General features: G+C 44.0%; 1 protein-coding gene across 2 annotated transcripts in view; it reads left to right on the top strand.

Annotated features, from left to right (window-relative positions):
* The first annotated feature begins 6,937 nt into the window (after positions 1-6,937).
* PCOLCE2 (procollagen C-endopeptidase enhancer 2) overlaps positions 6,938-26,404 on the top strand; it is a 43,359-nt gene continuing 23,892 nt past the window's right edge. The window contains exons 1-4 of one of the 2 annotated variants that reach the window (XM_059730999.1): positions 6,938-7,150; positions 9,259-9,367; positions 23,020-23,275; positions 25,359-25,483. In XM_059730999.1, the coding sequence (XP_059586982.1) occupies positions 7,044-7,150; positions 9,259-9,367; positions 23,020-23,275; positions 25,359-25,483 (597 nt within the window). In that variant the 5' untranslated portion in view covers positions 6,938-7,043. The remainder of the gene's footprint in view (positions 7,151-9,258; positions 9,368-23,019; positions 23,276-25,358; positions 25,484-26,404) is intronic. The other variant, XM_059730998.1, reaches the window with a different exon arrangement.

Raw genomic sequence — 26,404 nt, 5'->3', positions numbered from 1 at the left:
GGGAATGCTGCAGCCAATTCCTCTCTGGCTACTAGCTAATGTAATTAGTCATGTAGCTCAAGTGGTAAACATGCAGTACTGCACTGCTGAAGATTTGGTGTTCCAGCCTAACGAATAATGAAGAAAGTATTATGGATAATGCAACTTATTTTTAGCATTCTCATTCAAAACAAAAGTAGGTTAAAAATAACTGAAAAGAAAGATACTTAAGTTGCAAAGTCAAGCTGCCAAAGGCTAGGGAAGTTGCATTTATGTCTTTCCAGCACGTCGCAGCAGACTTGATTAACTGAGTCTGCTGGAGCATGGCAATTACCGTGCTCCAGCAGCTTCCTGCATCTTGTGTATCAGTGTCCCCACTCATTCGACAAGCTTTAAATAAAGTGGGCCCATCACCGTTTTGAAGCGTGGGGATGCTGATACACAAAACACTCCAGGTGCTTTAATTAGAGTGGCTCTGAGAGTGGCCCCCCCTCCTGGAGCACGTATATAATAAAAACCCTTAAGAGTGCATGGGAAATCATAATTTGGCATTTTCATATTTTCAATTGTGAGTTTGGAATCTAAACAGCATATTTTTGTATGAAATCAAAAAAGTTCATTAATATTCCTTCCACTGATTTTATTTGCAAGGATCCAGCCTCTAAGAGATGTCAAACCAGCAGATTCTGAATTGCAATGCCCATTCTGGATCACAGTCTTGGAACCGCATCAGTTTATGAAAAGGATTACATGAAGTGATTACCTACCATAGTGGGGACTGGACTCAATGATCCAGCACATTCCTTCCAGTTCTACATTCCTAAGGTACAATGATTTAGTAGTTTAAAGCCAATGTCAGAACTTTTTAAAAGAATGAATTGCTTATTGACCTTTCTCCTCCCTGATCCTTCTGCATCTAATTGAGTCCAGCTATATTTGTCTCTGTTTTAGTTCACAGATTAATTGCTTGTTGCCAAGTTATTTACATTTACCAGATACAGTTTTATTTAGATAAAATACCTTGTTTCTGCCCTGTAATTTAGGGTGTGTTCTAATACAGCCAGGCCAATGGAGTGACGCTTTAGCTGCTCTTGTGCCTGACTAGGAGAGGGTAACAGGGAGACATCACTCCCTGTTACTTGAATATAACAAAGAAAAGAACTTACCACACAGGTGACAAAACAGCAAGAAAAAACTGATGTCATTAACCAGCATTGGGAGTGTTCACCGCACCTGAAAGACAAGAGACATTGATAATTGAGTGACCGGAAATGGCAAAGATAAAAGAGAGATGAGTGAACAGTATAGATCCCCAATAGGGGAATCTGGAGCCATGGTGATTTGTCAACAGTGATAATTTTCATGTGGAGGCACAAAAGCGACAGAGCGCAGCGTTTCATGAGAACTGCAGGCACAGGGGCACTGGCTGAAATCGAGAGTTGGTGAACCCCAGCTGAGGTAACAAAGGATAACCAGAGACATCGTTATACATTATAGGACCGGATAACTGGACTGTAGAGACTGAACCAATTGCTCTAAACCCAAGTTGGGGGATATAGCCAGTCTGAGAAGCTGCTCTTTTTGTTTCTTCTTTCCACTTTTTGTTATTAATTTATGAGGGCAATGCTGTGAGTGAAGCATGCCCACAGAGACTGCAAATCATTGTATCTCTTCTGTAGTGAGCAGATCTCAGGGGCATGGTATCATTAAGTGGGTTAAAATACGGCTTCACAACAGTGGCGATCTCTCAGAGTTACCCATATGTTTTTCCTTATTTTTCAATTATCTCCCATCAAGGCGTGGCAGGAGAGCAAGCCACAGGAGAAACTCTGAATTGTTCTTCATCAATCTTAACTTATTTAGAAATAATACTCCCTCAAAGAGAGATTGATAAAGGTGCAGAAAAAGCTGGCTGTACAGCAGCAATGTAACCCCTCAAATTCTCTGTGCTGTGCAAGGATATATACTTCTCAGCCAAATTTTCAACTTCCCTGTGCACAGCAATATATCTTTAAAAAAAAGAAAAGTCACTATTCAGAAAGTTCAGAAGTAGCTGAGCCTACAGCTATCATTACACAAATGCAACAGGATCTTTGAAATTTAGTCCTAAATATGTGCCTCAGAAAATCCTTACCACTATTATAATCAAAATCACTAAATGATGGGTCTTCTCCAGAGTTCAGGAAAAAAATGATGAGGAAGGGCAGGAAGTGGCAGAGGGTATGCATAGGTAAGTAGAGGTAGAGATTATTTTACCACCTTTGGTAGTTTTGTAGACAGACCAAAGACCTTGACCTTCAGTGGCATCAATTAACATTAAGTTATCTTTAAAATTAAGAACAATATGTTCAGTTCTAATTATTAAACCTTTAGGCTACAAAACACAACCCTTTTGTCCATGGCATAGTCACATTCTCTTCTTTAGCCTTTTGGTTTTACACCTGTCTCACTTCAAGGCAGTCTGCACATAGCTGCTAAAATGATGTCCCCTTCCACAGCTCTTACTTTGCCACTTCCTTTTTTGCATCCCACCATTCACTCCTTTAACCCATTACAGTGGTTTTCAACCTTTTTTAGACTCACAGAACTCGTCCATAACTCTTCTGAATTTAGCAGCACCCAGTGAGAGCCACTGTTTTACTGTCTCAGCTTTACCTATTTTATCAGATAAACTTAAAACAGGGAGAAGCCACTTCCCTTCTCCTCCATATCCAACTGAAGCCACTTCCAGGTTCAGCCCTCCCCCCCCAAATGTGTCTCCTGGAAACAGAGGCCTGTGGGACAGTTCCACCTGGCTGCAGTAGCCTGAAGATAAATCCATGGAACAGTGGTTCTTAGCTGGCTAACTCTCCAGGTTGCCAACCTGTTGGTACTAGGTTGAACTGTCCCACGCACCTGTTTCTAGCAGGAATTATTTTTTTTTAGAAAAATATATGTCTTTATATATATACATAAGTTATACATGTGATAGGCTGGCTGGTAGTGATTTGGCCCAGGGGTTTTGAAAGGGTAAAAGATGATTGGAAGGCTTGGGATTCCCTTCCCTCACCAATCAGGCCCCAGAGACTCACCCTCCATGTCCCCTGATTGGCCCCTTGGGTCACCTGGAGGCGAGTAAGAGGGGCAGTGCAGCTGACTCAGGAGAGACCAGCAAGGGACCACAAGGAAGGAGCTTCAAAGAGCTGGGCCAGCGGGGCAGGAGCAGTTGCCCCAGAAGAGCCTGAAGGAGTGGGACCTGAAGGCAGCAGTTGGACCCTCAGCAGTGCGGTGTGCAGCCGGCAAGAAAGGCTCCCCGCCGGGCTCCAGGATCCCCTATGAGAGTCTGTGGCCAGCAGGAGAGGTTCCCCAACTCCAGCAAGGATCTGAGCAGTGACCTGAGAGGCTCTCAGCTCTGCTTCCAGCTCCTCCAATAAGAGGCCAGGCAGCTTGATGTGAGGCCAGGGCTCCAGGAAGGTCAAGACCCCTAGCAGGTTAGAGTAGGACTAGCAATGCTGGCTGTGTGGTAGAGTTTCTGCCTACCATGTGGGAGATCTAAGTTTAAGTCCTAGCTGGGGGTGAGTGAAGTGACAGAGAGAAGTTCTTGTTGCAGTGGAAAGGGGTCATTGTGTTTTCCCTCTTTCCCCACCTCCAGGTACCTAGGCCCTATATTCCTTGTTATTTGATGTTTTGTATTTTGTCCCTTTTATATTTCGCCAACCAGTATTGTTTGTTCTGCTGTTTGTGTTTTATATTTTATTAATCCTGTCTTTTGTCAACTAGACGAATATGCCTATGATTGTACTCATCAAACCTTTATTGAATCCTGCCCCCTCGGGGTGTTGTAGTGTCGCCTATACCCCCTGGTTTATACTGGTATTGTTCCCAGTATTGTTCTCTCATTAAAAGGTATATGGTTAAGTCCCCATTAGTGATCTGGCTCCGCTCTATAGGGGGAGGATGGTCCCTACACCTCCCACAGAGCTTGTGCACCTGCTGTGATCCCTTCAGTTGGAGAGGGGGTACCTCTTGGAGTACCGCCGGGTGATATATATATCTATAACTTCTAGTAGCCTTTGATCACATACCTTCACTCACACCCCAAAACACATAAACCCATTACAAAACACATACCCAGAGGCCTGCACTCCCATACAACTGCCTGCCAGCCTCCCTACCCCAAACATAGTCCCTTAGTCCATTCTCCAGTTATGGGGTTTAAAGTCTCAGTTCATCCATTGTCACTGCTGTTCCTGCTGGAGGATCTGCAGCTGCTGTTGCTGCTACTCTCCTCATCATTGTCCTCCAATCTGGTTGTCTAGAGCCAGACTGGGAAGCAGCTGTGGCAAGAAGGGGTTCCCTGCCTGAGGCAGGAGTGCCTGCTTCTACTGCAGCTGCTTCCTGGCCTGACTCCAAACATGCCTTGTGGAGAGGCAGACAGGACAGTTCTGCCTGGTGGCAGTGGAGCTGGCACTGCAACACCCTTGAAAAGATCTTTTGGTACTTTCATTGAGAACTACTGACCCATTATATCAAGATGTCCTGGGCCCTTCACAAGGCCCTGCACAGCTCAGATCTTGTTACCTATTTAAGTCCTGTTAGGTCTTTTAGTGTACCTATGACAGACCTTCTCTGTGATACCCCTGTGATGAGTGGAACCTCTTAATCCCTGTGTGACAGATGAAGTGAAGGAGTGCCAACAGGCACTGCCCAGGTGGGGCAGGGTGTGAGATGGAGCTGCAAGCTGCTCATTTGCAGGGGTACGCGAATGAGGGGAGGGTGGGTCCTGCTGCTGTAACGCGTGCACTCTTGGGCAAGCATGGGGGGGCATGCCCCCCTGGTCAGCGCACGGGGTGAGGGCAGGCTGCCACTGCAGGCTTTGCCCCAGGTTTGCCCCAGGTTGCTACGGCAGTGGACAGACTCTCATTTCTTGCTGTTCATATTTTCCTAACGATTTGATTCTTCCTTGTGGCCAAAAGACACTAATCCCCATTAGTCCAATTTGGTGCCATACTGAGGACAGCGCATCAATAACTTGTGCTTGTAAATTCTTTGTTCATAAGACATTTCCTACAGGTCTCATAGAGCATCTAGTCATCTTTGTGTAGTTTAGACTTTAAGGCTTTTAGGGGCATGGTATTTCCTTACTTGTGTTATGTGCAGTGGAAAGCATGTGAAGTGCTTAACATACAACAAAACAAGCTAATAAATCAGTAAATAAGTTTATATCATTGCCCTTCTACCTGGAGAATGAAGTTCTGAACAACTGCAGTTTTGTCTGGTTTCTTTCATCAGTCTGCAGTTGGCTGTACCAGAATGCTTTATATAGCATAGCATCACTATTGTGATCCTAAAAAGATCATCGTTCATTAATTTCTGTGAAATTAATAAATAATTGGATATATGTTAGCCTTGAACTATCACAGATAACATAAAATCTAGGTAAAAATCTGGGTTTTTGTCCAAGCGATTTTATTTAACTATTTTCCATGTTTTCATACTATGTAGTCTTCTTACTTCAATAAAATAATATAAAGATGATATAATAGTATAAGATAATAGGCATACAGGGCAAGGTATTTAAGTTGTATAATGTTGCACCTTTAGTTCCATGTAAAATATGTTTATTACTAATGTGACTTTGGTAAATTTTTATTTAAAAAAGATAGCAAGTTCAGTTGCTTTCCTATGCATGGTAAGAACACTAAAGCTTAGTCAGGGGTGGGCAATTATTTCAGGTGGAGGGCCACTTACCGAGTTTTGGCTAACCACCGAAGGCCTCATGACAGGCAGCCAGGGGCAGATAAATATTAATTTTCTAAATTTTTTAGGGGCCCTGTGGGCCGGATAGAATGGCCTTGCGGGCCAAATCTGGCCCACGGGCCACATTTTGCCCACCCCTGGCTTAGATGTTCATTACTTTTCTTGATTAATCAATTTGGACCCTAATCCTACATATATGCTGCCTATGTATAAGTACATATGTGTAGGTACATCACATAGATGCTTAACTTTACTAAGGTGGCCTTAAAGACAATCCCTTTCACAGTCAGATGTAAAATGTTTCTTTATTCTGGTGAGTTAAAATTTACCAGTGATAAAATGAAGCAACTGTTAGTTCCCTGTAAAGTTCAAATGAGACCACGAACTTGTATCGCCGTTTTACAAGTACTGACAAAGCCCTGCTTGCTTGTAGAGATGATGACAGAGTTCATTCATGTTCTGTATAAACAACATTGGCAAGCCACATTACAACCTGGAAAAAACTGGTCTGCAAAGAGTAGCTGGTCGTTTTTCAGGAGGAGGAAGATGGATTTGAAAGGATTCCTGATCAGGTACACTGATTCAGATCTCTTTTGTGGACATGTCCAGGTACTCCTATCTATCGTGTGGGTGCAAAGTCAATGCCAGGTGGGAGGCTCTGGGGACTAGAGAGCCTGGGACTCCCTTTCTTGGGGTTCCCAGGTGCGAGGCAAGTCACCACATCCCCTTGCCCCGCAGAACTGGACGGGACATTTCACAAGTGACTGAACTGCAAAACGTGATGCCCAAGAGGTGACACTGGGTGGAGGGCGCGCTGGCCCCTCACGCCGCACAACCTCCCCCTCGGCAGCTGCCTCGTGCGGATACAAGACGCTTCATGTGCCATCACGATCCTCCTGCCAAGCCAGGCTGAGCGCGGCGCTAGCAGACCCCGGCGTCCTGGGAGCAGTCGCGACGGGCCCGGGCTCTCCCACGGCCACGGGCGCTCAGGCGGGACGGGACGGAGCCCCGGGCCGCCCCCGCCGGGCCGAGGGCAGCAGGACTCGTAGTAAGTGCCCGGCCCTCCGTGCTCGTCGTGCCGGGGCCGGGGCCGGGGCCGGGGCCGGGGCGGGGGCCGGGGCGGGCTCCCCCCGCGCGCCCGAGCCCGGCGGCGCCCTGTGCAGCTGCGGCTTTGGCGGGGCCGGGCGGGCCCAGTGCGGGGCGGGCCCGGAGGGGAGTCTCCCGCCCCTCGCCTGGCGAGAACAAGCGGGGCATTGAGGCGGCCGCTCCACCGCGGGCTCCGTCCCGCCTTCAAAAGCGGCCTCGGCCGCAGCGGCGGCGCAGCCATGCAGCCCCCGGCCCGCGCCCCTTGGCTGGCGCTCCGGCTCCTGCTCCTGCTGCTGGCGGCCGCGCCGCTCCCCGCACAGCGAGCCCCGCCGCCGCCGCCGCAGAGGTAAGGGCAGCCCCGCGGGAAGCGCTCCCCCACGACGCGGCGGCAGCCCGGCGGGGCGGGGCGGGGCGGGGCGGGGTGCGCCAGCCGGCCGGGGGCCGCCTCAGCCAGCGGGGCCGGGGCTGGTCCCTGCCCGGACACCCCAGCCCGGCTCCAATGACACTTGGGCTCTTGGGGGAGGGGAGGGGAGGGGGGTCTCCAATAAAATTGGGCTGCCCATCACGATGTCCTAATACAATCGGAGACACCCCCCACCCCAGCTCCAGGTTATGACTTCAAAACTTACAGGGGGGCTCTCGTCTCTTATGGGGGACACGGCCCCCAGCTCCCCCGTAATTTGAACTTGCCCCCAACCCCTGCCCATGTGGCCCATGGACCCGGAGCCACAGGCACGCCAGCCGGCCCCCGGCTCTGAGATGCTGGGGGCGGGGGAGGAGTGGTAGCATCGCTCCCCCTACTGCCAAATCCCTGGCCCTGTGGGGACCCGCAGGGCCTGATGTGGGCACACAGGGATTGGCTGGAGGTGGTGCGGGGCCTGATCCTGCAGTGCTGGACCTAGGGAGGCAGTGTGGGCTGTGATTCAGCAACATGAGGCTGAGGGAGCACGGTGCTGATGAAGCTGCTGACCGGCCCTGTGCCACTAATCTGGTCCTTGGCTCTAAAACGTTGAGGAGCACTGTCCTAAGGCCACTGCCCAGCCCCTCTGCAAGGACTGGAATAGATGCACCAGTTTTTGCAATGGGGTGCTGCTCCATTCACAAGCGTGGTGGAGCAGGACCTCTAGTCCAGTGCAGGGTGCCTCAACTCCAAAAAAAAAGGTTGAGAGCCACTGGACTAGGGAGTGGAAGTCCCACTGGTGGCACCTGAACCCAGCAGGCAGGCAAGTGATTGGACAAGAAGCAGAAAGCACGAGTACCACCCTTCTCCCATACCACCCTCCTGCAGTACCCTCCAGCAGCTCTTGCCTTCAGGATAAAAGCCGGGGCTTGATAACTGTCCTGACCTTCTATTAGCCAGCACCTGACAGGAAGCAGGCTGCTTGCAATTGGTACTTGTAATTAAATAGTCATGAAGCACCACACTCTCACTCTACTGGTGAAACGCCTTCTAAGTGGGAGAGCACTGGCATTATTGGGGCAAACTGTAAACAGTGCAAAGCCCCTAAAAGTAACCTCTTTTGTTTTCTAATGAAATAGAAACAAAGAGCATGGCATTGCTGGTGAAACCTAAATAGGTTTCTTATTTCTCAAATTCTGGGTAGTTAAGTTAGTTAATTTGTTTTTTGTTTTTTTTTTTTGGGGGGGGGGTCTTTATGGGCTATTTAAAATATATATCTGCTATCTGTCTCTACTAGCAGCTCTCTCTCTCTCTCTCTCTCTCTCTACTACTACCACCTCTGTGCTACTAGCAAACAAGCTTGCCAGCAGTGGATTCATGTACTAAATAAGCCCCCAAGTCCTGATTGGGCATTTCACCATGTTCTTGCTTTGTCATTTAATAATAATTACATTTAATTAATTCATAATAAAAATACAAGCTCTGTTCTGAGATCTCAAAGCATTTAATGGAAATTAATTCTGTCAAGCATTTGAGCCTGAAGAATGTGCTTAAAGTTAAGTGCTTTCATGAATCAATAATTTTATTACCCCTCAACATCCCTGAGCTAGCAAAATTAGTACCTATCATTTCTCACCAGTGTAGTTCCAAAAGGATACTGTCATGTAGACATGAGCTGCATTGATGGTGACTTATGGTTTTCCTCGTATAGACAGAATTAGTGAAGTGGCTTACTGTATTAAAATATCAGCATTTAGAACCATGAGACAGTAATGTGACACTTTTTTTTTTACTATGACCAGGGCTTTTTTTGTTGTTGTTGTTGATAAACTATATGAATTGCAGCATGCAAATTAAGGGTTGAATGGTCAGTTCTATCCCTGCCTATATCTTGCATTACTATGTACTGAATTATATTTTATATGCCTCCTAATGTTATCCAAAGATGTTTTAAAGTCAGATGTATATTTCTGTACCAACATTTTAGCAGATATCCCCATCACATTGTAAATGATGCATCTTTAAAAATTAAGCTAGAATGTTGTCATTCCCAGGCCCAGTTTTACATGTGGAGGAGTTGTATCTGGAGAGTCCGGCTTTATTGGAAGTGAAGGATTCCCTGGAGTCTACCCTCCAAACAGCAAGTGTACTTGGAAAATCACAGTAAGAATTTTTAGTATCACAAAATCAGTTTTGAAAACAGTGGAGAGCTATTTGTCTCTAAGACCTAAATTCTATATTTTCCTTATATATAAAAAGTAACAAATTACTTCAATAATTAATTATTGAACTTACAGTACCAGGGTTACATTTAAAAGTGATAAATAGTAGTCAAAATATGCAAAATGTAGATCTCACCTTTTTAATTAAGGAAAGAACAAAACTTCTCACTTTAATAAGATCAGGTATATATTTATATTTTGATAAAAATCAGAACTGTTGAAAACAAGTCTTTTATCTACTAGTCATTACAGATATAATGGAGCAAGACTGTTAGAGTAAAACTTGCTATCTTGTCATTTGAGGGACAGAGATTGTAAAGCAAATCTTGAAAACAAGATTTGTTGTCAATATAATGTAGACAAGTTTGGAAAAAAGAAAAAAGGTTAGGAAACTTCATGTTACTCTGGTGTAATATGGTGATTTTTAATAACACTCTCCTGCCAGCCAACTCATCTTGAGTACTGCATGATGCAGCTGCCACACAATGTTCAGTGATAAAGCAAGATGACAGAGCAATAATGGAAAAATGATGTTGTTATATTCACCAAAAAGATGTTTGTAATATGTGAGGTTGAACTGAGGTTTTGAGCAATATACCCATGAATAATACTTATAACCGAATGAACATTGTTAAAAATAAAAAAACAGTAGAACTGAGTATCCTTTCAATGCTTATAAACCAGGGACTTCATAAATATATTTTATTTAATACCTTACACTTCTTCATAAGTTTCTATTTTGAAGTTGTCACTAAAGATACTTAGAGTTCTAAGAATATGTATTTTTTTAAATTATGGATGAAATTAATGGACAGTGTGGAGGCCAATCTTTATGGTAGGAGTAGCACAAATTAGCCCTGCACCCTCCCCTGGTGCTGCTTCCATCCCCTTCCCCTGCTCAGTCTACCTGTCCAAGGCATGGGCACAGGCAAAGCCTCTTGCTGCCAAAGCTCTGTGGCCCATATCAGACCAGAGCCGAGCTGGTTCAGCTGTGGTCCTCAAGTGAACTGTGGGAAGATTTACCTGTTTTTCTGGTACACAAGGAGAATTACAGGAGGACAATTAAGGATGGGTAGCACACAAGTGCTTTAGCTTGTATTTCACAGTGAATATGGGTAGATTCCAGCTTGAGTGAAAGAAGTATCTGAGTTCAAGTCTATAGAACCCCAAAGACCTACTGCTAACCTCTCTGTAACAGAAGGCCACCTCAGGGTGGATCTTCATTGGCTCACCTACCTGTTTCTGGGCCAACCACCTGCCTTCTCACCTGCCATGCCTTGATGATATATGTTAGGATATTAATTAGGCAAGAGGCTGCCCATTTCTTGCCCCGATGCCAGGGGACACTATCTGCAGCTCCCTTTCTTTCCTACACTGCAGCCCAAGACTCGCAGATGGCATCCTCAGTTCTTATGGCATCACTGGCCCCACACTGGGCCCCAGAATCCTCCAATCCAGACCCAAACCAGATCCCTCCAATAAGGCGGCCTACTCCACTCTCATGCTGGGCTGCCTAGTTCCCTGAACTCTTCCCCTCTCAGGTGTGGTCCCTCCAGGACCTTTGGCCACACAGGCCCTGGTCTTACCTCTAAAGCCAGTCAGAAACCCCAGGCTCTCAGCTCTGGGCATCCCTCACAGTGGGCCCCGGCTGTTTTGACCGTTCTGGTCCTGGCCCCAGCATTGACCAGTCGAGGGTATTCTAAGTCAGGCTTCTGAGTCTATAGCCCCACTCTCTAAGCTGGGTCCACCTTCTTGACCTTACTGTGGGGTAACCCACCCAGTTGTTGGAGCTAGGGTTATTAAGGCACCCCAACCCACCTTCCACTGGGTGGTAACTAGTCTGGTATTTCCCAGATGTTCCCACACCACTGGGAGCCCCACAGGCCACCCACTCCCATCAGGGTGCAGTTTTAGGTCATGCCCAGGACCAGGAGCCTCCAAACCATCCCCTACAGCTCCTGTCCTTACCTCCAGGATGTTGCATTCAGCCTTGCAGCCAGGTGATGTTACTGCCTGGCCTGCCAGCAGTGAACTGCCCTGTTTATATAGGCGGCCAGAAATCTAAAATGGCCACCACAATCAAGCACCTGCTGGCTGCTTGGCTCAGCCCTTAAAGTAGCAGGCACCAACAGTGCCCTGCCACACTCTCATAAAACAACTTCATGTGAAGGCAGAAGGCAGTACTGCATGAGACCTGGAATTATTCTGCAGTGCAGAAATATCATAAATTATAATCATCAGCAGAAATATCATAAAAAATTAAAGGCCTCTACAATTAGCAGAAGGTGATGAGCATCCTTTGTCCGGTCTCTTATAGCTAAGGAGTCCCCCTTACAGGACACACAGGGCACATGGAAAGATCTGATTGAAAACTGGAGCAGCCCACTGTTTTGTTCTCCTTGTGGGTTAAGAAAGGTATGGAAGTGCTTTTTTCTCAACCAGATAATCCCAGATTTCTCTAGGAGAAATCCAAAGTTAACTGAACAAGGAGGACAGGGGAACAACTTAAGAATAGTACAGAACAACAATTCAGCAGTGAAATCGCTTTAGAAAATGTTGTGGGTAATATAACATTTAATACAGCATGCAGGTAGCATTAAAGTTTTCCACGATTAGCTTTCTAAAGCTAGAAGACTCGCTCCAACTTCATTATGGTTCTATAATTTTGTGAGCCTGGGGCTTATACTCTTGGCTTAAAAAACAGCTTTGCTATTCTAAGAACTCTAAGAAGCATTCAGCACATGTTTATGGTTATATGACAATCCTGGCAAAGCACTCAGAAGCTTTTAGTTGGCATTGCTGAGTTATCATCTATACTGTTATTTCCTCTCCTGTGGTTATTTGTATAGTATCATCCACGATGCATTATATCCATTTACTTTTAATATTATATAAATCCTTCTGAGCCATAACTTGAATGATTTGAGAAGTTGGATTGCTGTTCTGTGTCTTTCTGGCAAACCAAGCACTTACAAAATCCAACATATGCACTGTGCAAAAATAATATTCAAAACTGTCAGAGTTATGCAAGATGATCTTTTTGTAGACCCAGTAGGTGAATTCCAATATATGTTTGCTGACAATAAGAAGCGTTTGAAAAATCCAGTCAACAGTACATCTGGAAATTTATCCTAGGGAATGGAATGTCTAATGTCAATTTCTCCAGATTTTAAGTATTCATTAAACGAACAAAAAAGCATAACTTAACAACTGTTTCTTTCTAAATATGAACTGATACATTGCTTAAAATGAGGGTGAAGTGTTAAATTTAATCAGAACCCAGCAGCTCTTTCAAATATAGTCTAGGGATAGCATCCTGGTAGGAATCAAAATATACTCTCAGCAATTTGAAAGGACTGGAGCAGGGGATGGGGACTGGACACAGCGACTGTACTTTTATCAGGAGGTTACCCCCAGGCCCAAGTCAACGCATCTTTCCAATTCATTTTGGGATAACACATTTAATCTTCTTGCTGTCAGGGAGATGATAAATGTTTCAAGTCTGATCATAAAGTCTGTGGGAAGTGTGTTCAAGTGACCCACAGCACCATTATGGCTAAGTGCTCAACTAGCACTGTTTGGCATTAACACCTGTTTTGAGCAGTTTTATCGGAAGTTTTATTATTCAGCCAAAATATTTGCTCAGTATAAAATTTGGCACAGACAACTTCTTTTTATTCCAAAAGACTAAACTAGATACTAAGGAAGAGCAAGATGTACTGAGAACTTTCCCAAGAAGCTAGGAGAGGTACACTCATGAACAATCTGTTTAAATATGAACAAAAATTCATACTTGTGAGTGCTTTATTCAGAAAAAAGAGTCCTAATTATTTTAAATAAGTGAACCATGCTTCCATTATTAGTTTCAGTACAAAAATAACCAACAGCCCTATTTTGCTATGTGCTATATATGTAAAATGAAGGTATCCTACCCCAAAGCATTTGTAGTCTATGGATACATAAGAGGAATAGACAAACTTTTATGAATTTAGTATCATAGTATTCATGTAAATGTTAACTGAGTTAATGGTAATGTTGAGGTGCTGTGGAAGCCATGGTGGTCAAGCAGAAATGCAAGAGGCAAGGATTCTTGTGAGACCTGAGGAAGTGGTACCCGAAAGCTCATCTATGCAGTTGGTCCAGTAAAGGATATCATCCACAACAAACCTAGTTAACGTTTGCATCTCACTAGACTCTGAGGGTGCGTCCACACATGCAAGCACATGCACTTGCGGCAGCTCAAATAGAAGTGGTACAGAATTGAGCGCACGTGCCTGGACATGCACTTTCACGTGGGGCAAATTGTGCCACTTGGGGCAAAATAACCCTGCCTGGCTCCTCCTGGATCTGCAGCCAGGGGGAGCTAGAGCCTGGGGCCAGCACCTGTCCTGTCCCCAGCAGTATAAAAAAGCTGCCCTGTCCTGACCCCATCAGTACAAAAAGCTTCCCCGTCAAGTAGCTCAGAACTACTCACTCTCAGGAGTTTCTGGGACCCAGCCAATTGGTCCCTGGGGACACTACCCCTTGTGCCAGCTGGACTGCTGAAGCAGCTCTGAGAGTTCCCTGCAACCTTTACCCACTGCAGCAGCCTGCCTGTGACCTGCTGTGCACCTGCCAAACTGCAGATGGGGACTGCACAGCCAGTAGAAGCATCTGCCCCTCTGGGCCAGCTGCCAGTGGGCTGTGGCTACAGAGTTGGCCTTTGTGTGGCACTACTGACATGTGTGCCCCCTGCCTGGCCATTTGGGCAGCTATTGCCCAGAAGATGTTCCCAGTGTGGTGGCCTGCTTTGACCTGTCAAAGCATGTCCTCCTGGCCCCAGTTGGCCAGGAGGTAAGCCACAGCCAGCTGGGTCCAAGGTGCCAACTTTGAGCAGGCTTCTCTGCCTGGGTCCTGCCACTTGCCTCCCTAGCAGGAATTCTGGCATTCCCTATTTGAAAACTGAAAAATACCTGATAAAAAATCCAAAAGTTGCTCTGTAAAATACCCCAAAATCCATGTTCCTTCACAATTAAAACAAAAGACTACTATATATAGAGAGTGAGAGACAGTGATCAGTTGAGCATTGTTTTATTGATATATCTACAGTGTTAAAGCAATTTGGAAGCCTATCAGTGTCTCTATTGTCATAATAAAATTAATTCTAAATACCTACATGTTTTGCTGTATGCCTTTGGTTTTCTTACCATAGAGCAGTTAGAGCTCCCTGTGACCTCTTCACCATCCCCCCAGGATGTGGGGACAGCTGTCCCTGCAGCCACAGCTCCTGCCAGCAGGTCTCATCCTGTCTGGCAGCGGGGCACACAGGGGCTAAAGCCGCTGCACCTCGGCAGGTACTGAACCATGCCAGAAGAGCAGCTCTCCTGCAAGGTGGTTCAGGAAAACTGCCTTCTTGGACACTGAACCAGTTTGCAAGTGGACAGATGTTCCTTTTTCATTCTGGAAATGCAGGTACATGCCTGCAGTTGCTCAGGCAGAAACCCCAGGGGTGCTACAGCAGCCCTTGTTTCCATTCCACAGGGAAACTGAGCTGAGCTGTGGAGGCGAGGGAAGGGCCTGGGCAGGGCTGAGTAAAATGGAGAAGGGGTTTAAACCTGAACCTTGGCCTGCAGGGTTCAGAGGGTGGGAGAAGAGAGAGCTTGGCCATACTGCTGTGGTATGGGAGGAAGAAGAGGGGAGAGCCCTGCCTGTCCCAGCGACTCCCTGACAGCCAGAAGTGGTGCAGGGGAGAAAGAGTCCTCCTCTGGGGCCGGGCAGCCTGGCATAGAGCCCCCTTCCCCACTCTATAGCTGCGGGGGAGGAGCAGGGTGAAGAGTCCCCCTCCGGAGCTGGGAAGCCTTGCAGAGCCCCCTTCCCCACCCCATGGTGGAGGGACGGGAAGGAGAAGCAGGAGTCCCTCTCCAATGCCACAAAGAGCCACCCCCTCCGCAACCTGGGGGGAGGAGGAGGAAGGGAAAGAGTCCCCCCAGCACAGAACAGAGTTCCAGCATGGCCTTGTTAAGGTGAAGGCAACAGGGAGAAGGGTTAATTCCTCCCTCTGTCCCTTCTGCCCTGCAGCCAGGGTCTGCCAGCCCTAGAGGCCACCGCTTCAGCCCCCTCCCCACTGCTCCCCAATGGACAGGCAGACCCCAGCTGTGGTGGGAAGGAGGGCAGAATTAACTCTCCCTCTGTCCACTTTGCCTTAATTGGGCCATGCCGGTTGGTGTCTCACCAGGTCCTGTCCCTGCTCGAGCTAAAGAGCAGAGGGGCAGGGCCAACCTGTGCTGGAGCAGAGGGCAGAGTCCCACCCAGAGAGCATGCTGGGATGCTGGAGGACTCTGGTTTAACTTAAACTAGGAAGGGGTCTGGGACAGACAATGCATAAACTGGTTTGAGCTCAATCAGTTAAGTCTGATACTGCATTCAACCAGGTTTATCTCAAACTGGTTTGGGCCATTTTGAAACTGGTTTATGTGCACTGAATGTCTGTTCTGTTCCTGGTTTAAATCAGTTTCTGATCCTTAAACCAGTTTGTGTAATCTCTGTCTCTATGAAGTCTGCAGAGTATTAAAGCTCTGATCCTGATGTACAGTCAGCACAAACAGACTCTTGTACACAGGCAAAACCATGCAGCTCTTCACAGTCATGAAGGTCTGCCCACACAGACCCAATTTAAGGATGCATGGAGTCAAACTGAAAACCTTTAAAATGACAAGCGTAGTACTGATAGCCCTGCAAATTACTGAAATGTAAAAAAACAAAAAAAAGCTCCTCCAAAACTCAAACAAATTAGAATTTTAGATTTTACTGTCAATCACAATGGTTCTCAACCTTTGTAGACCCAAGGCACCCTTCATTATACTCAAGGAACCCCTAAAAATGTCAGCTCTTAGTTTTCACTCATTTTTTGACTACAGAAAAATAATAGAACAATTCTCCTGTTGCAAAGAACACAGAAAGAACACAGCAGCTCAGAATGTTTTTAGCACTATGGATTCCTATTTGAAATCTCTGGGTTTGATTTATGAATCATGTTTGCAGACCTAACAGTACTGACATTGTGTGGCAAATGGCCTCACCCCTGAAAGGATTTCAAGATGCCCTGGATGAGAATCATAGTCTATCAGGTCTTCAGTTTAATTTCCCCTTTCCCATGCAAAAAATTACACTCTCAAAGTTGTAGTTCAGTTGAGCAAGGAGATTAATTTATTTTAAGTAATAGCCTAACCCTCCATTTTCTCATCTACTCTTACCCCAATCTCATATTTTTGTTCTTGCACATGGAAGTTGCATCAGGTAATCCCGGGTATACAAGCAATATAGGTTGTTTTGAGCCTTGCAGTGGTGACCATGCAGGGAGCAAATTGCTAGATCGCTCTTCACTCCCATGCTCGAAGAACAGCAAAGATGAACAAAGACACTCAGTTCCTCTCAGCACAGGCAAAAAGATGGTGAGAGAGAGGAACCATGACACTGTCCCTGCACATTCATCAGCTAGCAGAGCTGGCCAGGCACAACTGTAAGAATAAGCTAACACCCTAAAAATGGTAGACATCATGTACTCTCCTGCCACAGGAGAAATAGGAAAAATGGTGACTAAGCCACAGTTCCTTCCAAGTGCTCCTCTGAGGCATCCCAGACTCTCACTGCCCCACGCTCAGGGCCAAGCCCAAAGTCTCAGTCTAGGCCAAAATAAACAAGACTGAGTCATGTTGGCGCTTTTTGTATCAGAAGCTCAGGGGAGATAGTGTTGTTGCATGTTTATCTTCTAGCATTTTAAAAAAGTTTTAACGCCCATTATTTTTCAGGCTTTCAAGATGGAATCGTTGTATAGAGTGATGTATATATTAGTAGCTTCATGAGATGCCAATATTTAGGGTGGGCTTCTGTGAGCTCTGCATAGGATGGTTGCAGTAGTGAGTTGTTAGTTATTTTTAAAATGTATCGGCTGCCCACCAGTCTGTGTTCAAGTTGGGCAATATGTGGTAAATTTGTTTTCCAGAAATGTTTTACAGCTAGTTTAATTTTGTAGAACATGTTTGCTATTTTAATAAATACTGACAAATGCATTCTCTAAGGGCCCAGCCCCTCAGCCTCTATTCATAAGAGTTCCAGTGATTTCAAAAAGACCTTACATGCCAGTAATCAAGGGTTAGATTAGGCTCTGCATTTAAAAAATAATGATCACACCAGTTTTAAAATTTCAGTTTTTGATGACATCTTCCTACTGAAACAAGTAGTTTAGAAACAGTTTTTCAAATCAGTGAAAGTTGGGGAGATCTAAAGGTTTTCTTAAAGTCTTCGAAGAACTCAAACCTCACAGACACAGGCCACATTCTTGTATTATACAACATCATTCTAACACATTACAGAATATCTGGCACAGGCCAAATTTACTTTACATAGCAAAAATGCAAGATTTCATGCTACATAACATCCTTGTAACTAGTGTTTTGCCTTCATAATAAGGCATCTGCGAATACACAATGATCAGTAAGATTAGAAATGCTTCTAGGGTAGTCTACTCTCTCAAAATTCTATTTGTTGCAGTTATTTTGCAGCAGGTTCTAATCTGTGATCAACAGGGCTCACGGGTTAGTTGTTCAAATTAAACCATCCTAGAGTCATATTGTCCTCGCCTTCTTTGTGGCAGTGCCAAGAGGCTCTCTTTAGTTGTAGAGCCTTAGTAATTTTCTTAGGGCTGTTCAGCCCTAGGTGGCTTGGAAAGAGACACTTAGGGACAGATCCTCAGCAGCTATAAACAGTGGGAGTATATTTTAGTAGAATATAGCATTTTATACCTGTTGAGTATTTTTCAGGAAACACTTCCTGCCCACAGCATTTTTGCAGGAGCTCTGCCTGAGCCAGAAATACAACAACTGAGTACTGCAGGGTTCTTCGAGCTTCTGCAATAGGCATACTTTCAGGAATTTTGACTTGACTTAAGGTTGTTAGTTGTCAGCAGAGAGGAGACTATTTTATTGTCTAGTAGTAGGTTCAGTGGAAGACTTTTATAGGCTAGTATTCTAGGTTCCCATGTTCTTTAAGTACAACTCTATAAAGAAAACTACAGCATTACAGTGTAACAGATAAAAACTCAAGGCTAATATTGTAGTCTTAAATACATTAATGCTGGCCTGCCTCTACTCTTTTTGTGTACACCGGGACATTTTTAAATTGATTTGCCCATAGGATCATTGCAAAGTAGGGCTGGAAGGGACATCACAAGATCATCTAGACCAGCCCCCTACTCAAGGCAGGATCATCCCTGACTAGACCATCCTAGCCAAGTGCATTTAACCTGCTTCTGAAAGTTTCCAAGCATGGTGAATCCACAATCTCTCTAGGTAGCCTGTTCCTTTGCTCAGCTACCCTTATAGTCAGAAAGTTACTCTTAATCTCCAGTTTAAATATCCCCTGCTGCAGCTTGAGGCTGATGCTCCTAGTCCTGTCCCTTTACAGCCTCACTATCCTCTATCCATGTAGACTTTTATTTACTGCTCTGAATTTGTTTGCATTTGAGGTTCTAAAACACCTTATTGTTAGCGGCTGAACAAGTATTTGATGAGACACCTGGCCACTAGTCAGAGTGTTTTAAAACAAAGAGGGCTTGTCTACATGTGCTTTTACACATGCCTAAACTTAATGTGCATGTGCCTTGGGACTAATGTTAGTCCCAAATCATTTGACATATACAGCGTTAATGCGCCTTAACCCATCTACATGTGTGTTAAGGCACTTTACTTATTTGTGCCTAAATTTGATACCAGCTTTTGCAGGTATCAAATTTAGGCTTGAATAGCCTAAAATTACCATTAAAATTACCATTATGGGTGCATGTGTATAGACCTGCACCCGTAATGCATCTTAAAAATGGCTAATGCACTTTAAATTGGCATGTGTAGATGTGCCCAGAGAATTCTTGTCTAGTGTTAGAGATCTCCCTTTGATGCTGCATTCTTTCTTGAGGCATGGAAGTTTGCCTTTCATCATACTTTCTCCCTGCCTGCTTCTTTTTTGAACAGTATTGCTGGAGCTAGCCAGGATACTGTTTAACTAAAAATATAATGCCACTACTAATTCAGCATTTTTTTGCTTTTGTAATTTTACTCACTGAGATTTTAAGATAGTTACTTTGCTCCCATCCAGGCCTTGATCAAAATATCTTCAATCTTATCTCTAAAATGTTTGAAATACTAGAATAAAAATATGGTCCTACCACATAAGCAGAAAGTTAGAGACTAATAATTTAAGACATTGTCTTAAATATGTACAATATTTAATGACTGCTTTTTTTCCTTAGAATTTTTTTTTACTTATTTTTAAGTTAGTAGCCCAGGAAAAAAACAAGTTACTACTCCTTTGGTTCAGTGACACTGATCTCAGCAGCCTGAGGTTTTAAAATGTTTTAATCAATAGCATTTTAAGATTTTAATTAAATATTTTTAAATAATTAATTGCATTCTAATACAGTTAAAAAGATGACACACATAAACAAGGACAAGTTATAGTTCTAGTAATCATCAGTACTTTAAAAATGTGTTGTCTATTCTATTTTCCCTATATTACATCTTTTACAAAATGATTTACAATATCTGTGTTTCTGTGCTTCATGTTGATTAAACAGACCTAAGGATTTCTCTCAAATAGCACTACCAATGCTTGGTCAAATTACCTTGTCTTGACTTCTAGCTTTGTTTTGTTTTTTTCTAATATATGTAGTTGGCATACTTTGGTTTTCCTAGGTGAGCCTGGATGAATTCCATAGGTTTTGATGGAGTGGCAGTTGTAGTGTACATCAACTCAATTGAGAAAGTGTTAAGAAAGTGGGCTAGGAGATCTTTTACCTCTTCAGTGACTATTTCAAATCAAACAAGGTCCTCTGACTTATCCCCTCTTCCCAGCTTCAGAGGCACTGTTGCTGCTACTGTATTGACCCCTTCTTTGGATAGAGAGATTAATTTAATCCCTAAAGCACATTGTAGTTTACAAGGCAGACAAGGTTCCTTGGGTGAATTTGATATCTTTTATTAGAACAACCCAAATGTAGTTTACAAGGCACTTCTCTCAATAATTTAAATTCATAGAATAAAAATGTTACTGGCAGTTGTACTTAAGCACTTATTTCAGTTGGTAAATCTCAAACTGTCTTGCTTTTAAAATAAGTCACTTAAGGAGAGAGAGACTTAAAGAGCTTTCTTTTAATGTGGACTCTGAATTCACCATGGATATTAGTCTGTTACATATTTAAAGTAGGAAATACTGGCATTCCAATGCAGGTAATAAAGTGCAATAGACTGTTTGTAGGGGTTTTTTTTACTTGGTAAATCACAGTATCAGTATGTAAATACAATTCAGGTGATCATCCTTCACCTTTTTTCAAATTCAAATAAAAAAAAGATATTGTTTTCCTGTTCTGTGGCATCACAGCACTTTTTAAAACAGCTGTTCCTCCAGTGCATAACTGGGAACTAAGAACACTTCCAAGACTAGACGCTGCACACATAGCATTCTTTGAGCCAGCATCCTTCTTCTTGAGAACTCATCTCTTTTGTAATGACCACCATGAAGAGATTAAAAAATACTCGCTTATATATTTGTATAGGTATAATGAAAACCCAAACCTTATCTGAGTTACCATCACATGCACATACCTAACCTACATAAGTGCATAATGGTATTGCTAGCTTAAGTTTCATCTCCACTATGGATAGTATGTATAAAATGTAGATGTTAATTCTTTGGAGTAGGAACTGGCTCTGCCTTGTGAAATGACTACATTTCCCCCACATGGGCAGGGTGTGGGCAGCTAGGTAGACTGGACGGGGCTGCAGGCAAGTGGGGAGTGGCATCTGGGAGCACGATGGGCAGACAGGGCCAGGATCGGGATTGTGGAGAAGTGACAGCATGAGGCCAGGGCCCAGGGCAGAACCATGATCTACCTCCTGTATGTCCCTTATGCACCAGTTCTGTGGGCAGGGCAGTGGATTGCAGCTCTGCCCCAGACCCTGCCTGACAATCCTGATTGCGGCTCCGGCCCTGCAGGTGGGGAATGGCATCCCACTCCTGGATGTCATTCCCCACCTGCTCACAGCCCCATCCCACTGCCCGGTTAAGTGCACCCTGCCCATGTGGGTCCTTGGCTGGTCTCCATGGAGACCCCAGGATCACTGGGTGATGACAGAATGGGGCCGGGGCCCAGGGCAGGGTCATGATCTGCTCCTGGCATGCCCCTGCCCATGGAACTGGTGCCTCTCACAGGGGCACGCAGGAAGCAAATTGCAGCTTGACCTCGGCCCTGTGCTGTCATGGCCCCATGATCCTGATCCTGGCTCCAGCCCTACTTCCCCATCCTGCTCCTGAATGCTGTTCCCCATGGCCCCATCCCATTTGCCTGGCCAAGTGTGGGATAGCCACTTAGAGAGTTTGGTGAGCTACTGGGTGGGAGGGGGGAAAAGAGTGCTGACCTGGTTTGCAACAGCTTATTAAACTCCCTAAGTGGCACCCCCAGCCCAAGTAATTGCCCACCCCGACCAGGATGCTTAAGAACAATTCTATTCTACCCTGTTCAGATTTTGAAACCCTGTTATTGCATCTACTTTTTAAATACCCAAACATCTCACCTTTAAGTTTGGTCACAGAAAGGCAGGCCAGAGGAAGAAGACCCATTCATCTTTTTCATTAATGTCTTCAGGGACTCAAGCTGGGTAGAATAGAATGCATGTCAGTGCCTAAGACCACTTACTTAATAGATGGAATAGAATTTGGCCCTTAATTTTCTCTATCCAGAAACCTTCTGTATTTAACAAAAGTTAGGACAGCAAAATGTTAATGTTAGGATCCAGTCAGTGTCCAGGCACAGATTACCTTTATTATCAACATTCCCCCTCTCCCCTCCCCATTTTTTTTCTTTCAAAAAAAAAATCAGCAACACATGCTAATGGATTATTAAAACTCTCCAGCCAGTTTGTAGATTTATACATTCTTTATCTATACAAATGTTTCCGTTGTATCTGTGGAGCAAGTTAGAGTCAGTGTAGTAGTTTGTTGGGCAGCTTTAGCCTTAAAGCTTCCATTTTTTTCTTTTTTAAATTAGTATTGTGTGTGTTTCTATTAAAAGTGAGCAGCAAGTATTAAATCCTCTAAAATTAATGACTTAATATAAAGCTATGAATTTGAGGTGTAACCAGGGGAACAAAGGGCAGTTAACAGTTTCTTGTTATGTGAGCTAAATTTAAATTGTTTGGTTGAAGTTAAAAAATGGCACTGACCTTATCTAGGTAGAGTTACCATAAAAGGACGTGCTTGAGAATAATGTGAGTCTGAAGCCGAAATGGGATCTGATGGGAACACAATAGTAATCCACATTTGTCAAGGTACCACTTTAGACAGAACGTTCTTTAGCAGGATGAAATATTGGCAAGTGAAAAGGATTAAACTTATTACTTTCATTATTTGTCCAAAAGGATAAAAAAAAACCCCTTAATTTGGGACATGGATAAGAAGAAGAGTTTGACAGGTGAATAAGGAGAGGGATTTGAAAATAGATTCACAAGTAACCAGAACAAATGATTGTTATAGATTTTTAAGATACGTTACTCTTTCCCCCTATAGGTCCCTGAAGGAAAGGTGGTAGTTCTTTCTTTTAGGTACATCGACTTGGAAAGTGACAATCTGTGCAGATATGACTTTGTAGATGTGTATAACGGCCATGCCAATGGACAGCGTCTTGGCAGGTTCTGTGGTACTTTCAAACCAGGTGCCCTTGTTGCCAGTGGCAATAAGATGTTGGTGCAAATGATTTCAGATGCCAATACAGCTGGAAATGGATACATTGCCATGTTTTCTGCAGCAGAACCACATGAAAGAGGTAATTTATAGCTATATAAATTTTAAAGACCACTATAACTACACAGAGCTACATTAATGGTTAAAACTATGAGGGCAGAAGTACTGTATTTGTATATCAAAATTAGATTTGCCAATGTTTTGGAAGATAAATAGTGTATCCTTGGCACAGAAATAAAGGTCTCACTTATTATAGACAAGGATTACATACATAAGTGATAAAGTTAATTATTTTGGGTGTAGGAATAGTATGCCCTGGACTAAGGTCTGAGTGAAAATAGGGGGAAAATGTTTCTAAGAAAAAAGGCTTCTAGAAAGTGCCATTTTAGATAAAATCCCTGTACATCCCCCCCCCCCCCCGAAACCCCCCTCCAAACAAAACAACAACCCAACACCACCAAAACAAAACAAAAAATAAAACAAAATAACCCTATTTGTCCCGGAGTAGAAGGGTGTAGGGGCATAGGGTGTTATAATACACCAGTAGCTCCCATATAAGTCCCTATTCCTTTTTTAACCTGCTGTAATTTGATTTCTTTTTTAACCCATTGAAGGCTAAATGGTTGCAATTTTGTTTCCATTTATCATGCACACAGACAGTTAGCAGGAAGCAGAAATCCTTTTGCTTTGTGTTAAGTTGTTTGTAGAGCTGTGTACCTAGAGTGACAAAAACAAAAACCCAGTTTTTTTAAGATAGGTTCCCGTGCACTCCCTGCAAAAAGGGGTGGTGCCTTTGGGTGGTCGCCACTCACCACCCCACCACTGACACCGCCAGCAGCGTCTGCAGGTGGTCAGCAATCCCCGCTGACCGCTGCTGCTGGCAGCGCCTGAGGGTGGTTGCTGCTCCCCACCCCCGCCGCTGACAGTGCCAGCAGCATCTGCGGGAGCTCCCTGCTTACCTCTGGCGTGCTCCCGGTGCCGCGCTCCTGCCGCCACCAGCACAATCGTGCCCCCCTCAGCTGCTGGGGGCACGTGCCATTCATGAAGAGTTCCTTAGCTCTTCTTCCGTCTCTGTTTACCAAGAAAATATATTCTTAGACTACACATGAAAACTAGACTGAGGGAGAAAACAAGAAATCAAACCTATTCATCTAATACTAACATGAAGTTTGCAGAAAAATGACAGTGTAGGATATGTAGTCTCTCCAAACTAGATAGACAATACAGGCTAGGGATTAATGGTTTCCAAATCAGTCATTTGCAAAGACTTGCTCCATTGACTGAAAGCCCTAAATACGATGGAACTAGCAGGATTATGCTGAATAAGATAGGAAGACTATAGAGGTGGTCTCTAAAACCCTTTTCACCTTATGATGTGTTACTCTGATGAAGCATGAAGTAGCCTTTTGCTATCCAAACTCCCTTGTCTAGGAGAGAAAGCATCAGGGTATGCATCATGACCACAACTCCAGAGGCTTCTGAAAGAGCTGTCACTGGGCGCATCTACATGTGTCTCTTAAGTAGGCTTAACCTAAAATCACCATTTTTTAAGATGCATTAAGAGTGCGTGTCTACATGTTTGCACCCTTAATGCACCTTAAAAATGGTGATTTAAGGTTATGTGAGCCTAAATTTGATACCTGCGTAAAGCAGGTATCAAATATAGGTGTGAATAGCTAAGTGGCATTAGCATGTGTAGCATGTGTAGACGCACTAATGTGTATTAACACAATGTGCACCAATGGATAGACAGTGTTAATGTACATTAACGCGTCTGCATGTGTGATAATGCCGCTTAGCTATTTGTGCCTAAATTTAATGCGCCTTAATGTGCATCAGTACATCCACTTGTAAACTCATGCCTAAATCACCTTAATATGCCTTAAACAAAGGTGCATTAAGTTTAGGTGTGTGTAAATACACATGTAGACACCCACTGAGTGCTCTTCTGATGCTCACTGCCCTCAGGAAAACCTTTTGCTTAACACACACACAGGGATAAGCAAGAGCGGTGAGTATTCTCTGGGTCCTAGCAGAGAACCCCTCCACATAAAAGTTTGGTTACTAGGGATATACATAAGAGCTGGGACTTGGCCCTAGGAAAACAGTTGTATAAAATGTGTTACATACCTTCCCTGTGCTGTTGGTCTGTTTTATATTATTAGGGGACCAGTACTGTGGGGGACGACTAGACAAGCCTTCTGGGTCTTTTCAAACTCCCAACTGGCCTGATCGAGATTATCCAGCAGGAGTGACTTGCTCTTGGCATATTGTAGCCCCAAAGAATCAGGTGAGTTACATTCAAAGATACCAAATTACCTGGAAATATTCATGTGTTTTCAGAGAGTGCATTTCCATTCATATACACTTTTTCTTCATGTGTTGTACAGTTTTCCTGCATGTTTCACTGTTCTGTTCTTCTTCTGACATTATTTTCAGCCTTTTCCATTTCTTATTGTGTACTTCCTCTAACTCAGAATGTTATTTCCCCATATGATACTTTCTATAACTTTTGGGCACCCAGTCAGACTTTTAGAAGTGGTTTTGGAAGGGTATTTTTGTTAATGAACAGATACCTAATGGTATTTAGATTAAAGTTTTTAGTACAAGTGATCTGTTTAAGAAGAACACCATCTTGAAGTTTGACCAAATGTGTAGGGTCTGTGGTATATTCTTTATCAAAACATCCATGCAGAATTCTTAAATGTCCATTAAAAAGCACAGACATCATTTTAATAATTACCCTGCTTGTCTGCATGTAATGTGCACTGGAATTCGTCATACTTAGGAGTTTCCACCATAAATTTCAAACAGAGTATGATTTAATAGTCTGAAGTTTCCATCATATGCTTGGAAAAATCCATGCACTGCCCTCATTGTATGCCTTGCCACTGTATTAGTGGCTTTATTAGGACCCAAGCTGCTTTTGACTGATTTGGGATTTGTCTCTGTCACCCGATGCTACTCATGGAACACATCATGTCTTGTTCTGTTGGGTGGGTCTCAGTTTAGCTTCATCTTTTTGTTGTTGCCCAGGTTTCTGCTCCAGAAACTGTATCATGGCAGGAAGTACACAATGATTGAATACCTTTATCTTCAAGCAGGTTTGGTACGTTGCTTTTCATAACTATGTTCAGCTTTCTAAATTCTTTTTATGTGGCACTCTGACTTTCCTCTTAAATCCCCTGCTCATGCCTGTAATCCTTCAGAT

This window comes from Alligator mississippiensis, chromosome 7 (assembly GCF_030867095.1).
Source record: "Alligator mississippiensis isolate rAllMis1 chromosome 7, rAllMis1, whole genome shotgun sequence".
Taxonomy (NCBI): Eukaryota; Metazoa; Chordata; order Crocodylia; family Alligatoridae; genus Alligator; species Alligator mississippiensis.
The sequence above is the reverse complement of the archived record's forward strand: the minus strand, read 5'-3'. Positions and strand labels throughout refer to the sequence as shown.